The sequence below is a fragment of the Gekko japonicus genome, unplaced genomic scaffold (assembly GCF_001447785.1).
Source record: "Gekko japonicus isolate JY-2015 unplaced genomic scaffold, Gekko_japonicus_V1.1 scaffold213, whole genome shotgun sequence".
Taxonomy (NCBI): Eukaryota; Metazoa; Chordata; class Lepidosauria; order Squamata; family Gekkonidae; genus Gekko; species Gekko japonicus.
The window spans coordinates 586,831-601,610 of NW_015172557.1; the positions used below are offsets into that span (position 1 = coordinate 586,831).

Consider the following 14,780-nt stretch of genomic DNA (forward strand, 5'->3'; position numbering starts at 1 on the left):
CACCTTTAAGACTAACCTTTAAATTAAGACTGAATGGTGGGTGTGGCCTTATGACACACTTCCGGTGATGTCAGGGGGTGTGGCATATGCTAATGAGTTATGCTAATGAGTTCCCCTAGCTCTTTTTCTAGGAAACGACCCCTGCTCAATGGATAGTCCTACCGTGGTTCAGTCGACTGGGTAGACTGCGCAGGAGACACGTCCCTCCTCGCCACGATCTGGAACAAGGAGGGGACTCCATTCCAATGCTGAAAGGGACAGCGACAGAGAAGTGCCCCCAAAACCGCTGCCCGCCGCGGCGGCTCGATGGGGGGGGGGGAGAGCAGTTTACCGCCACTTCCCAGCGGGGTCCGAGGCATTCCTCTCGGCACCGCGACCACCTGGGGGCCTCCCAGGACTGCCGGCGCTGAATGCATTGTAATTCGATGCCTGCAGCTCTCGAATATGTTTTAGGGCTGGAAGGTAAGTACCTTCTCCCATTGACCTTTAGGTCTCCGCTTCTTCTTCTGACCTTCCGGTGTCTTCTGGGATCTTTGTGCTCTTCAGAGCACAGCCAGCATGTCCTGCTCAGAAGGCAGGGCCGGTAAGACTGGGGATCAGAGGATAAGCCCCTCCCCTCTGGGATCAAAGTTTGCCGGCCCAGCCTATGAAAGGGGGAGGTGCTTTCCCAGGAGTAAGGAGTCAAGGACTGGTTTGTGGTTTTTCTGAATAAGAAATTTGCTTAAGGGAAATTAAAAAGTGAGAGAGTTCTTGTTTCTATATATAACCAAGGAAAATTCTGTAACCAAAATTATAGTTGTTGTAGAGAAAACTGGAAGCCTTTTATGTCCCGCTTCCCTTTTTTCTTGTTTTTATTCTTTATGCTGTATTTCACTGATGTTTGTGTATGGTTTACATTTTTTTCTGTATGTCTCCCAATTTTATTTCTCTAATAAAATTAAAATTTCTCCAAAAAAGGAAAGAAAAAGTAGAGAAACAGTCTCTATCATACCTTACGCAGTAATATTCCAATACACGTCTTATATGAGAAAAACAAAGGGTCTTTATTTCCAACAATGAAATAAAGATTCCCACCACCACACAGAAAGATATTCAGATAGAGTATATGCTTACACATGAGAGAGATGTGCTTACAACAGTTGTAATTGCAAAATTATATTCAACGTTCAATTAATTTGCAAAATACAGTTCTATGAACTTTGGTATTGGTCTTTGGATTGTACAGCGAACAAATAATTATTTCCTGGAGAAACTGCCAGACAGGTAGCAAACAGGGTCTCTTGCTTAAACAAGATAAATAACAAATAAGCACAACCTCTTATAATATCGTTCCTCACCAAAACAGTCTTCAGCTCCACCATAAAACTGACCAGATCCGAAGAATGCTGCAATCTCTGGAAAATACGTGTTTTTGTTAATTACTTCATGTAGCTAGTTTTTTATGATGAGTTGAGGATACAGATTTCATTCCATTAGACATATTTTTATGACACAGCAAATGAATGATTTGGTTAACTGATTAATGATCAGCACTTGACGACCCACACCTGAAGTTGATTTGGAACAACTCATTCACACACCACTCATTCATTGATTCAACAGAAGAATACATGTGGGAACTGTCTTACTGACAACAAAAAAAAGCCTTGAAATGGATGTTTCCTGAAATTTTAGTTAATTCTAGAAATAGTTTCAAGTGTCTTTCATCCCATTCCCAATTGTGCCTGCTGATATAAAAGTGAAATTAAGGTTCCAAAAAGACCTCTGTGTTTTGCAGGACATAGGACTCAAGTGATTTTTCTTAAAATAGAGATGTAAAAAAAATGTCATGCGCCAACTATTATGACAATGCCTCTTTCTGCTGCACTGAATGCCTTGAATGAATGCCTTTTCTTGGTCTTGTCTATTGACCTGCTTTCAATGAAAAATATTTTAAATTTAATAGGTTTGAAAAGCTTATAAATTCATATGTATGTATCTTCTATTTATGTCTCTTTCCACGAGAAACATGACTTATTTTAATATCTCTATTATTACTAGAAAAGCACCTGCATGAGTATGAGGTTAGATGCACCTTTTATTGATAGTCCTTTTGAAAAGGCATTTTCTTGTTTTTTTAAAGTAATAAAGATGTCAAGTTTATATAAAAAACTTAATATAATTCTTTCCATTTGAGAGCATCCATTTTCAAGTATCTTTTTTTAAAAAGGGAGCTTCAGCATCAGAAAACATAAAAATTATGAAACAAACCTAATCATTTTTTCTTCCTGCTTTTAACGTATACTGGGAGAGCAATTAATGCAAAATGACGCTTCTGTCCTTGATCCACTCCAGTCCGGCTTTCGCCCGGGATATGGGACAGAGACGGCGCTGGTTGCCCTTACTGACGACCTCCAGAGGCATCTGGATCGAGGGGGTGTGGCGGCACTGTTGTTGCTAGATCTGTCAGCCGCGTTTGACACGGTTGACCACCAGTTGCTAACCCACCGTCTCGCCAACGTGGGGATTCAGGGGCTCGCTCTTCAATGGCTTGCCTCTTTTCTCCAAGGTTGGGGACAGAGGGTGGCGATAGGGGAACAGCAGTCCCGGAGGCACCTACTTGAGTGTGGTGTGCCTCAGGGGGCGGTGCTTTCCCCGATGTTGTTCAACATCTACATGCGCCCCCTCGCCCAGATTGCCAGGAGTTATGGGTTGGGTTGTCATCAATATGCAGATGACACCCAGCTCTATCTGATGTTGGGTGGCCAGTCGGGCTCTGACCCAGAAGATCTGAACCAGGCGCTACAGGCCATGGCTGGGTGGCTCAGGCTGAGCCGGCTGAAACTAAACCCAGTGAAGACGGAGGTCCTGTGCCTGAGTCGACGCGGTTTGGAGTTGGGGATCCCTCTCCCGACCTTCGATGGGGCACTGTTGGTGCCAGCGCCGGAGGTTAGGAGTTTGGAAGTGCTCCTGGATCCCTCCTTAACTATGGAGGCTCAGGTGGCAGCCACTGCCAGATCTGCATTTTACCATCTTAGGCAGGTAGCCTGGGCTGAAAGCGCTGCACTGGCTGCCAATAGCATACCGGATCCGCTTCAAAGTGCTGGTTCTTACCTTTAAAGCCCTATATGGCCAGGTTCTGACCTACCTGAGGGACCGCCTTTCCCCACATATACCCCCAAGAGCACTTCGGTCCGGGGCACAACATCGCCTGGTGATTCCAGGCCCCCGGGAGGCAAAGCTTGCTGCGACCAGGGCCAGATCCTTCTCAGTGGCGGCCCCCACCTGGTGGAACGAGCTCCAGGAGGAGATCAGGGCCCTGCGGGACCTTATGCAGTTCCGCAGGGCCTGCAAGACGGAGCTCTTCCATCAGGTTTTTATATAGGGACCGCCACTTCTACTACTACCACCACTGAAACAACAGGGTTGGGAGCGGTCCCCGGAAGAACTGCCATAAATTTGCATGGCATTGATGCTGTTGGACTGGCTTGGACCATTGACAGGACAATTTCACCCTAAGGAAATGATTGATACCATCTTCAGAGACCATCTTGTTTGTATGGAGCACTTTATTTGTTTTGTCGTGATTTAATAGTTTTTACTGTTTTACATTGTTTTTATGTATGGGCTTGTGCCCCTGTGTAAGCCGCCCTGAGCCCGTTCGCGGGGAGGGCGGGGCAAAAATGCAATAAATAAATAAATAAATAAGATATGTAGATGTGAACTACAAATGTTTAGAACACATTAGATTCTGAAGTGTTTTTCATTTAAACCATGTCAACAGACAACACCAAGAAAAGGCACTCAACCCAGAATAGAAAACCTTTAGTACAGCAAATGTTTCCACTACTAAGGCTATGCTCCCTCTCTTTTCCAGCCACAAAGGCTGGATTGCCAGAGAGAAGAAGAGAAAACATTGGATTTATACGCTGCCCTTCACTACCCGAAGGAGTCTCAGAGCGGCTTACAATCTCCTTTCCCTTCCCCTCCCCACAACAGACACCCTGTGAGGTAGGTGGGACTAAGAGAGCTCTTTTGAGAACTGCTCCTGAGAGAACAGCTCTGAAAGAACTTGTAACTGACCCAAGGTCATATCAGCAGTTGCATGTGAGGGAGTGGGGAATCAAACCCAGTTCTCCCAGATTAGAGTCTGCGCTCCTAACAAGTACACCAAACTTCCAGTCACTCTCCAGGCCTAAGCAACAGCTTCTACCCACTTAATATAAAACAGCACTGATGCACAGTACACAAGAGCAGGTGCTGGATTCTCCCGACTCTAATGCATGATCACAATCATAACTGGATCACTTTGGTTGCAATCTATCATATCTAATTTTGAACTGGGCCCTAGTGTTGAAAAAAAACCCACACAATAGGGTCAGGGACAGATAGGAAGGATTTTCTACAAATCTGTGGGAAGCCCCAGGTTTGAAGAAAAACCTGAAGTCTTACAAACAAAGCAGTGGTGTATTAAAATAAAAACAGAAGCAATGTCTGTAGCCTTAGAAATGAATGCCCACTTAGACCTCATGGGACTATATTCTAAAATTTTGGTGGCCATTTTGAGGTTGCTAAGCAGCCATAACAGTATTGCCAAGCCTTCAAAACCTAGGTTTCACAGTCAGGTGGGGTGTGTGAAAAGGGTAAAATATGGAAGGGATGGAAGAAAGCAGGGAAATTAATAGGAAAGGCTATGGGAGCTGCTGGGGGAGGGAATGAGTGGGGTGGGATGAGATTCCCCCTGCAAATCTGTAATAGATCCCCACTTGTAATCCACCACGTCTGAAGCACTCCAGTGTAAGAGATTATACTACTACTAATTAGGCATGTTAAATAAATAGTTAGAGATGCAAGTTCTTACCTCATATTTTGACAAATTTTGTGGGGGGGTTTCATTCAGACCAGCACATTTCACTAACATACCTGTTTTAGAATCTGCTGGTATCCACTTAACACCTTTTTCAGCTGCAAGCTACACTGTATCCTACAAAACATAATATTTAATCCTAGACATATAAATCAACATTCAAACAGCAAGATAAACTCCTCTGGTATATTGTATATGTGGGAAGGGGCAAGGGTGGAGATGGCGTTTATTAGGACATTGTTTGCTTACATGTCAAATACTCTTCACTATAGAAACACTAAATTCTGTGTTCAAAATAATAATTCCTAAGCGTAAATACAGCAAACTCTTTCTGAGTTTATGTTCAACAAATTGGGGATCAAATGCATTTTGAAATACTATAAATTTGAAATTAAGAGATGTAAAAACATTAACAGCTTTTAGAAAATCCAGTTAGTTATTGTGTTCTGTCTCCCCTTAACCTATAATGTATTAACCTTCACACAAAAAAATGATATTGTTGTTATCAGAGCACTATATTGGAAAACTTGCATGAGCTTGTAACATTACTTGAGAAAACCCATGTCTTGAACCTAGTGCAGGTAATCTCCAATTATGATAGTCTGATCAAATATTAACATAATTTCAACAGAATATTAAGAAAACCCTTCATAAAAAAATAAACTTTCCCAGTTTCCCTCATTCTAACATAAACATAACTTCAACAGAACATTAAGAAAAACCTTCATAAAACTAAACTTGCCCAATTTTCCTCATTCTAATAATGTACAATAAAGGGGGGGGGGGAAATCACCTCATTCAATTAGACATAATTCTTCTTCTCCTGAAAATATCCAGAAGGATGCTTGTTAAAAGAGCTCTGACCTGCTTAAGAAGTTTAACTTGCTTTCAGAAAAAAATATTTAAATGGTTCTTAAAGCATTACTTGAATCTTCTACATCTGATGTCACACTAACCTCTATTATGAATCTTGAAAGGGTAATTGTGCTACTCTCATTATTTTCTAATCCAGGAGGCCACGCCCCCAGGAATAGAGACTGAAGCTACATGTTCTCCAATGGCTATAAGAGACTGGCAGCATGCCTCAATCAGGCCACATCTGTTCAAGGGGACAGGAAAATGAACATCAATCATTACCCTATTTTAATTAAACAGCCTCATTAGTAAGGACTATAATTCATGTTTGAAATGGCGGCTTGCAACATTACATGCTGTACCTCCAACTAGCTAAAAAAGTCTACTGGGGCAAAACCACACTGTTTTGTAAGTATCTTTACAGTATGGACCATAAAATCTTTAAATAGGGCTACCTACAATAGGGCTATTGCACCAGTGGAAGCAAACAGGCATAAGTATGCCAACTTAAGTTGTAGTTATTAGCTTTATTGTAACACTTCTATATGCATAATACATGAGTACATGTAATTTAAGGTAAACATCTAGACTGAAATAATGGAAAAGGGAAAAGGAGTCAGTTTTCACTGACCATTCAACTTAACTTAAATGGTTCATAACCTTCTTCATAACCTGAATAACCATCCACTTCTATCAGTACTTATTATGTTCATTCAATTGTAGCACAAATTCCATCTAATATTTGCATCTCAGAGAACAATGTACCTTTCAGAGTGTGCCGTGTAAGTCATAGATTCTCAAACAAGAAACTAACTGCTCTTTGCCTGCATCTTACCAACAGCTTTGTAATAAGGGGACAAACATTTAAACATTTTCCTACAGATCAAGCTTGTTTGCTGATAGTGGATATAAAATTTGAAGTATCTCCAAATAATTTGATTTAACAGTGCTGCACTTACCTGTTTTTCGTCAAGATGTTTTCTGTGCCATCCCACACTGGGACTGCACAGGTTGGCCATTGGGATTTTTTCCAGCATTTTCTAGAGCTTAGAAGCACTCCAGGGAGCCCCTCATAAGAAGAGCCCTGCTGGATCAGACCAATGGTCCATCTAGTCCATCATCCTGTCTCACAGTTGCCAAACAGGTCCTCTTGAAGGCCAACAATAGGGCATAGAAGCTGAGGCCTTCTCCTGATGTTGCCTCCTGGCTCCTTGGCTTAGTGCCTCTAAATATGGAGATTCCCCATAATCCACAAGGCTAGTAACTATTGATAGCCTTATCCTCCATGAATCTATCTAATCCCCTTTTAAACCTGTGGCCGTCACTACATCCTCTGGCAGCAAATTCCACATTTTAATCACTCTCTGTGTAAAGTAGTAGTTCCTTTGGTCCATCCTAAACCTACCACCCATCAGCTTCATTAGGTGCCCTCAAGTTCTAGTACTGTGGTAAAGGGAGAAAAATGTCTTTGTCAACTCTCTCCATCCCATGCATAATTCTATAAACTTCTATTATGTCCCATTTAGTTGTCTCTTTTCTAAACTGAAAAATCCCAGACTCTTCAGCCTTTCCTCACAGAGAATGTGCTCCAACCCACTAATCATCTTAGTTGCCCCCCTTTGTATTTTTCCCAGCTCTGCTGGAAAAGTGCACTTAGGCAACCATTTTCCCACTGGGAGGGGGGCTCCTCTTTCCTTCAGTTAACCTGAGCCACCATGAGCATTCAAGAACTACTAGCCCAAACATGTCAAACATATGGACTGCAGGCCGGAACCAGCCTACCCAGGGCTCTTATCCAGCTTGCTATTAACTGGGAGGAAAACAGTCCGAATGTGGACCGGAAGGGCCTATATTAGGGTATTATATCCCCTGCTGAGGTCCCTGCCTTCCCCAAATGCGGACCCATCCCAGCCTGGGTCTCCCCCCAGATCTCCAGGGATTGCCCAACCCAGACTTGGCAACCATGAGAGGCAAGGAGGGCTGATTTAAGAAGAAGAGGAGATTGGATTTATACCCCACCCTTCACTTGGCGTCTCAGAGTGGCTTACAAACTCCTTTCCCTTCCCCTCCCCACAACAGACACTCTGTGAAGTGGGGCTGAGAGAACTCTTTTTCAAGGACAGCTGTGCCAGAGCTTGTGACTGACCCAAGGTCACATCAGCAGGTGCAAGTGGAGGAGTGGGGAATCAAACCCGGTTCTCCCAGATTAGAGTCCGCACACTTAACCACTATACCAAACTGGCTCCCCACTACACCAAACTGCACAGAGCCCCAAGCTCTGTGCAGCCAGCCCCCCTGGAGCCTGCCTGTTGCCCTTGGCTAAGGCACCAGGCCGGGATATGCTGCCTTCCACCACAGCCGCCTCCTCCTCCTCCAGCCAGAGTGTGTCTGCTGCCTGGGCTGCTGTAAAGATGGCTGGCGATTCATGCGCAGCAGGCAGAATCTCCTTGGCTCCATCTCCCCGAGCACAGCCAAGCAGTTTCCCACTTGCAAGCAGACCAGGAAAGGTGCCTATGGACACAGGCACCGTGGAAAGCTGCTGGCCAGCTCCCCAAACATACTCGCTTATGTAAGCATGTGAAAAGAGTGACTGGCCAAGCTGAAGATGCTGTGAGAGAAAGAAAAACCTGGCGCTTATGGAAGAGACACCAACCAAGCAAAATGCTGAGGGCTGTGGGTAGAGAAGGCCTGCCGATTAGGTGAGCCAGAGCCTGCTAGCCTGCTGACCCCCATGTTGTGGCTCCTCTCCTGCATCCCTCCCTCAGCAGTGCAGGGAGGATTAAATAAGAGGCTGAGTTGAAGAGTGTCTCGATGCCGGACACTCCCTTGGAACAGAGTAGTCACCCCACTCCTGAGGAAACAGTGATGGAAAATAGTAAGAATAATGCTGCCAGGGTGGTGGAGGTGCAGAGAACTGCCATGAAACTGGTTGGGATGGTTCTGCACGCTTGGGAGGGGGGGACTGGAACCAAAGGTGTGTCCCACAGGCTCAATCTTGCCCTCTGACACTGATAGTACAGGAGACGGCATATACGATAAACGGGTTTAGGGGGTGCTAATTCCTTGTATTCCATTTGTTCCATTTGTGGGGTGCTTGGAACTGGTAAGGAAGATGTCTTTGGACCCTGGAACTGACCAATGCGTTTCCTTATGCCATATCTTAGCCTTTGCCCTTTTGGGAGGCAGTTCAGACATACATTGTTCTAGAGATTGGATCTGTGGTTGGAACCAATGGGTCAATTCCGTTCATGGAATCAATGGGACTGAGGTGGCTGACAGCAGGCTTGAAGGCGGGTTAATCCTCGCTAGAGATTTAGTGGCAAAGTTTGGGGGGTGCTCCACCAGGGCAGATCTCTTTGCTGCCAGGTTCTAGGAACAAGATAATGCCTTCTCCCACAAACTGGCCTTCAAGTGTGCAGCATGGTCTGAGTGGGCCTTTGGAGTAAACTGAAGGTAAATTTTACATGAGGACATATTGTGCTCCTTACCCGAACAAAAGAGACAGAGAGAATATTCACCTGACCTTGTCATTTTCATGACTCACTTAAAACACTTCTTGAAAACACCTTCTGAGATATTTTGAGTCCAGGGCTTGAGAGAAATGAAGAGAAAAACTTACTGAAGAAAAGCTCAACGACGACACAAAGAGAAGCTCTAGACTTGATCTCTCAATGTGACAGTGAACTGAGGAAAAGGGGAGCACCCCCCTCTCAGACCATGTGATTGTTTGAGAGGGAAAATGGTCAATGACGCGCTCTGAGGGGGAGGGGTTCCTTCAGATTGCTTCTAAACTCTAGAAAAAGCCAGGGGAAAAAATCTCCAGTGGCTGGCCTGTGCATGCTTAGTCCCGGTGTGGGACTGCACAGAAGACTGAAGATGAACCATTAGAATCGAATAATATTAACACAAGCTACAGTCTATGCAGGGTTACTACACATATATTTTTCACACAACACACACTAATACAGGGAGAAATTGTGTGTGGTTGCCTGTGCACACTATTATATATGAAAACTGTACAAACAACTCATACATGTGTTTAATTCCTGCCCTGAACATAATGATCTACACAGTGATATTTTCAGGTTAAAGCATATTCCAAACTACTACAGAGATAGGCAAAAACAACACAGCCACACAGAGACCAGAAGTGTTAGCCAATCCATGCTAGGCAAACACTTATTCCTGAGCTGCATACTGTGAGTGAATGAAAGAAAAGCGTAAGGATCATACAACCCATCCATTCACCCAGCTCCCAGAACTTTATGAACTTGATGGACAGCAGTTTAAGTCGCGTCATAGTCACTTCAATTTTGAACAAGAAGTGGCACCCTCAATTCATACTGGAAGTACAATTTCTGTGTGAAGCTATTTCTTTGTACAGAATCCAATGCTTCCAGGACACCCTGACTTATTTAATTCAGGGATCTGAATGGTATGCAAGTCCATACAGTCACCACCTTTACAGACACTTCATGCAAACAATATGCAATGAGCTGAAAACACATTCATATTTTAAGCAGTCATGTTTTTCCTGGAGATTTGTATCTAGCAGCCTTTTGAAAAATTTACGTGGGAAATGGGATTCTAATCAGTGGGCTATGAAATAGAGACCAGGGACTTGCTGGGTGTATGCCCTACAATGTTATTCCTTGGCTGGTCTAATCAAAGACATTTGGGCTTTGCAACACTCAATGACTGGCTTATAATTCCAGTGTAACTGGCTTTCATTCTTCAGTGGCTGCTCTCTGGTCTGCAAAAACAGAAAATTACTGCTCACTCTCAGCCTTCCTGTGTTCTGTCTCAACACCAGCATATTAAGTAAACTAATTAGTAGCAAATGATTCAACAACTGAAATTGCTGATATTCAGGATCTCTCCAAATTGTAGTAGCCATCATTGCTCATCACATAAGATGCATGATTAAAATGAAAAATTACTGGGCAATAAAAGGCGGAGGGATGTAGAAAATCATGAACCTCACCTAGCATTTTTCAGCTGAAGATCCACTGGCAACAGTATCCTTATATGAAAGTCTTTACCCTGGAAAAAGTAACAGCTCATTAGGCATCATATCTACAGACATCCCTCCAAACCCAGAGAAGCTCAGAGAACATCAAGACACTATGGTAACACAGTATAAATTGGAAGACCAAAATTAACCTTTAAAAGTACAAATACATGAAAACACTCTAGGAATCACTGATGTGCCTTTCATTTCCTTTTTTACTTCTGTAAGGTACAAAGATGTTACCACTTTTACTACATACATGACTGCTAGAAAACTATAACAAACAAGGTAGCTGGGATTAGTTTCAATTTTATAAACCATGCAGTTAGTCTTTGTGCAACTCTTAAAGTGTATTCTACCTTTGCCTGCAGTAGGGATATGCCATTTAAAGAAACAAACACTATCAGTGAACAAAAATACACATTTCTAAGTTTTCCAGGAAAAAGTAGCAACCATCAAATAGTCTTTGATGACCAGCACATTCCCTCCCCCCCATAAAAAACTGGCAAAAAAGAGAACATGCTATAGTATGCACTTATCTTAAACATACACTACTCAGTAAAATGATGCCAGAGAAGTAGCTGTGCACTAAGCCTGCTGCAATAAAAAACAAAACAGGAATCTTGTGGTAACCTCAAAGACTAACAAGTTTTTACTCTAACTTTTCTGATCTAGAGTAAGAATGTTCTCAGGACCTAAGTGTGTACTTAGTGACCAGCTGTGGGGCACCATCCACACACATCTTCTCATGCTTGCATAAATATGGCATTTTCCAAGTACCTAAAATACAGCATTTTACACCTGGATAAATACAGACCTTTTCCTACACAGAATTTTGACTGCTATATTGTGCTTGCTGTGGAAATGCAGTCTTGCTCAAGTGTCTTATATAAATTCAAAGGGAGTAACAGTAGTTTTAAGATAGTTACAACAACTCAGTCCTACATTCTTGCACAATTTTATGAGATTCTTTTAATTACTTTTTTTCAAAAAACTGGCATTGTTTACCAGTGAGTAATCAAGCGGTGAAGCAGAAATCTAGGATCAGAAGAAAGAACAGCAATGCTACTACCCATCATTGCTGCATAATTTTTTGTAACACTGGGGGGGTTGCAGGTATCATAGTTCTGAAGCTGAGCACTCCTCTTTAGCACAGAAGCAAGCATCTAGAGATTTTAAGGGAAGAGGGAAAAATAAGAAATAGCAGTAATTTCTTCATCCCCAGGAGCAAATGTGAGTGGAATACCAAATACAAAACTCCTCCTGGATTGCAACTTGTGGGAATACTGTTTAAAAGAAGAAAAGTAGGTAGAACACATGTTACCTCATTGGATGCAAGGGCCCATACTTAATAACACCCTCATCCTTTTATTCTTCCATAATATTGAAGTCAGTCGTGCGAGTCTGCTTCAACACTCACAAAATCAATACAATACTTTTTTTTTAAGTGGGAACTGTTATTAGAGATCTATATAAACTGCGAATTCAGGCATGCACAATATAACAGTGGTTTCTGTACTGTGGATCAGGAGACAAAGGTATCCTGTAGGGCATGAGTCTAACTTGCCATGCAATCCCCTTACAATGGTTTGTTACATGCATGCAAAAGACATGCACTTTTTCCATTCAGTCAATAAAAGGGATTGAGCAGACCAAGGGTTCAGTGCAGTGTATGCTTAGTTCCAAACTACATCTCTCATGCAATCTTGTTTTTAAATTCCAGCAGCTGCTTTGCTGAAGGAGAAAGGGCTTTGAGGCAGGGTTATTATTATTATGTAGTGTAGAAGTGGTGGCAAAAAGAGGATGTTAACCCTTTCCTTCATTCACCATCTTTCTGCTTCAAAATGGCCTGTCAGCAGCCTTTTCCCCATGGAGTTCCTGATGATTGTTTACAGAGATAAATACCCATCTGGAATCATACAAGACAAAAGCACATGGGGGGAGAGACATGTTAAGCATTCCTTTCTCTGTTCTAAATCACTCCTTCCTCAAACAACTGTTTCTATAATCAAAGTGGTCAATGGTTTTAAACACACAAGTTTGTGTTTATAATCTTATTTGGTCCTTAGGATAGCATCTTCACAGTAAATATCTCTAAGTTCAAATGAATATACTTCCATAGATAAGATTCCTGCATCCTTCGGAGAAAATGCAACAAGTCAATAAATCTCTATCATTTATTTTGCGTCACAGATAATGAAGAATACTAAAATGTTATTTTAAATTGTCCTACAGCATTTAATGTTAAAATACTGCAGGAGTCTATAGGTGCTAAGCATTTGCAGGGGACTGCTTTTTCCTCATAAGTGATCTCATACAGTCCAACACACTAACTGGAAAATCAACCAATGTTGGTTAACAGTTTCAGGTGTAACATTGGTTAAGGTTTGTAGCTTGTTACCACGTTTCTTCAGAGCACACATTTTTGTCTTAGCAAAAGTAGTATGAAATTTCATGGGCAAAAAATTCCTTCTTTTTAATGAGAAGTAATTTTTAATCAGTTCCACTCTAGCATCTGATGAAGCAGATAGTTTTTACTCTTGCTTTTTCAGTATTATTTCAGTTAGTCTTAAAAGGTGCAGCTTTCTAATATAGAGTTCAATTAATCGTATTTGGGAACTCTGATGTAAAAAAATAAAGATTTCAGGTATCAAATAGTCCATGGAGCTCTTACCTGGGAACTATTTTAGCTAAATTTAGGAGCCGTTATCAGTTTAGCTGCTAATTATCCAGCATTTACACAAAGAATTCCAAGAAACTGTCATAGTGTAGTCTGAAGAACTGAGAAACACAATTAATGTACCCCACAACCTTTACCTTCATAGTATATTGTAAATCTCACTCTACTACATTTAAATGGTCCCTAAAAATAGTAGATGTAATTCTGACCTTTTGTAAAGGTCAAATAACTTTGATTCAATGTTTCATTAAAATACTGAAAAGTATTTTTTAAAAAAACCTTTAAGACATACTCATCCCGAAAAATACGACATGTTAGGAAATGTTAGGAAATGTAAGTGCTAGATATACAACAGCTTTAATAATTCTCTCTTAATAGGGAGGGGGAATTGTCTTCTGGGTTTTTAATTTTTGTTTTGTATATTTGAACAGTATTTTGTGTATAGCCAGTTCCTTTGGTATCTACTTTGCTTTAAAAAAATACATTTTTCTGTGCAAGAGAATAGATAGATGCTAGATAATGAAGTGCTTTAACGGTGGAATTCTATCCTTTAGAAGTCAATGGCAAAATTCTCACAATTTTAATTGAGCAAAATTGGAGCTTGAAAGCACAGTCCACTGAGAAATCCCATAACTTAATGAAAACACATTGTTCTCCCATGTATCTCTGCCTCCACCACTCAGGTCTCAGTGTTTAAGATGTAGCGGGTAAGTGTCTTCATTTACTCTGCACTATGTACAGCAATGGAGCAATAACAATAATAAATCATCCTGCACAAACTCCAGTGGATAAGCTCTTGCACTGTTGTTGAGTACAGCTTTCCATGGGACTGAACTCTCTGGCTGCAACTCTAAAGACCTATGATCCAGACAGAAGCTGTGGAATAGTGGAGGCAGGATTAAACCCTCTGCCCTAATGCAAATCTTCCCTTTTTAGTGCTGTTGATGCACCCTACATGCCTCCCTCCAGCAAAGAGAAGTTCACATCATAACAACTGTGTGTGTGGTGGCGTGGGGTCCCCACCACACATGGCAGTTGTTAATCCACTTGGAATGAAGTCCCACTAGTTGCTGGAGACAGCCAAAGGGTCCAACAAGTCCAGTATGCCATTTTCCACAGTGGGAAGCCAGCTGCTTCGAGAAAGTTTACAAGCAAGAGTGAAAAATATACTTTATGCAACTCAGGCAGTGATCCTGTTCCACCAACACTGCTCAAATCCCACCCATGGGAATTCGACCAACTGTCATTATGTAAAGCAAATAATCTCTAGTGCTCAGATCACTGAAAGTCACATTAGTACTGTCTACAGGTGGCCGTGCACATTGCCTGTAGGTAAAGCATGAGAGAGAAGATTCTCCATACACAAATCATCCCTCTCCTTGACAAAT

The 14,780-nt window shown here is 42.0% G+C and overlaps 1 protein-coding gene across 1 annotated transcript in view; it reads right to left on the reverse strand.

The window, feature by feature from the left end:
- FANCL (Fanconi anemia complementation group L) overlaps positions 1 to 14,780 on the reverse strand; it is a 72,796-nt gene that overhangs the window by 56,157 nt on the left and 1,859 nt on the right. Inside the window, exons 2-4 of the mRNA XM_015421204.1 lie at positions 10,686 to 10,744; positions 4,903 to 4,963; positions 1,338 to 1,394 (exon numbers count right to left, since the gene is read on the reverse strand). Coding sequence (XP_015276690.1) covers positions 1,338 to 1,394; positions 4,903 to 4,963; positions 10,686 to 10,744 — 177 coding nt within the window. The remainder of the gene's footprint in view (positions 1 to 1,337; positions 1,395 to 4,902; positions 4,964 to 10,685; positions 10,745 to 14,780) is intronic.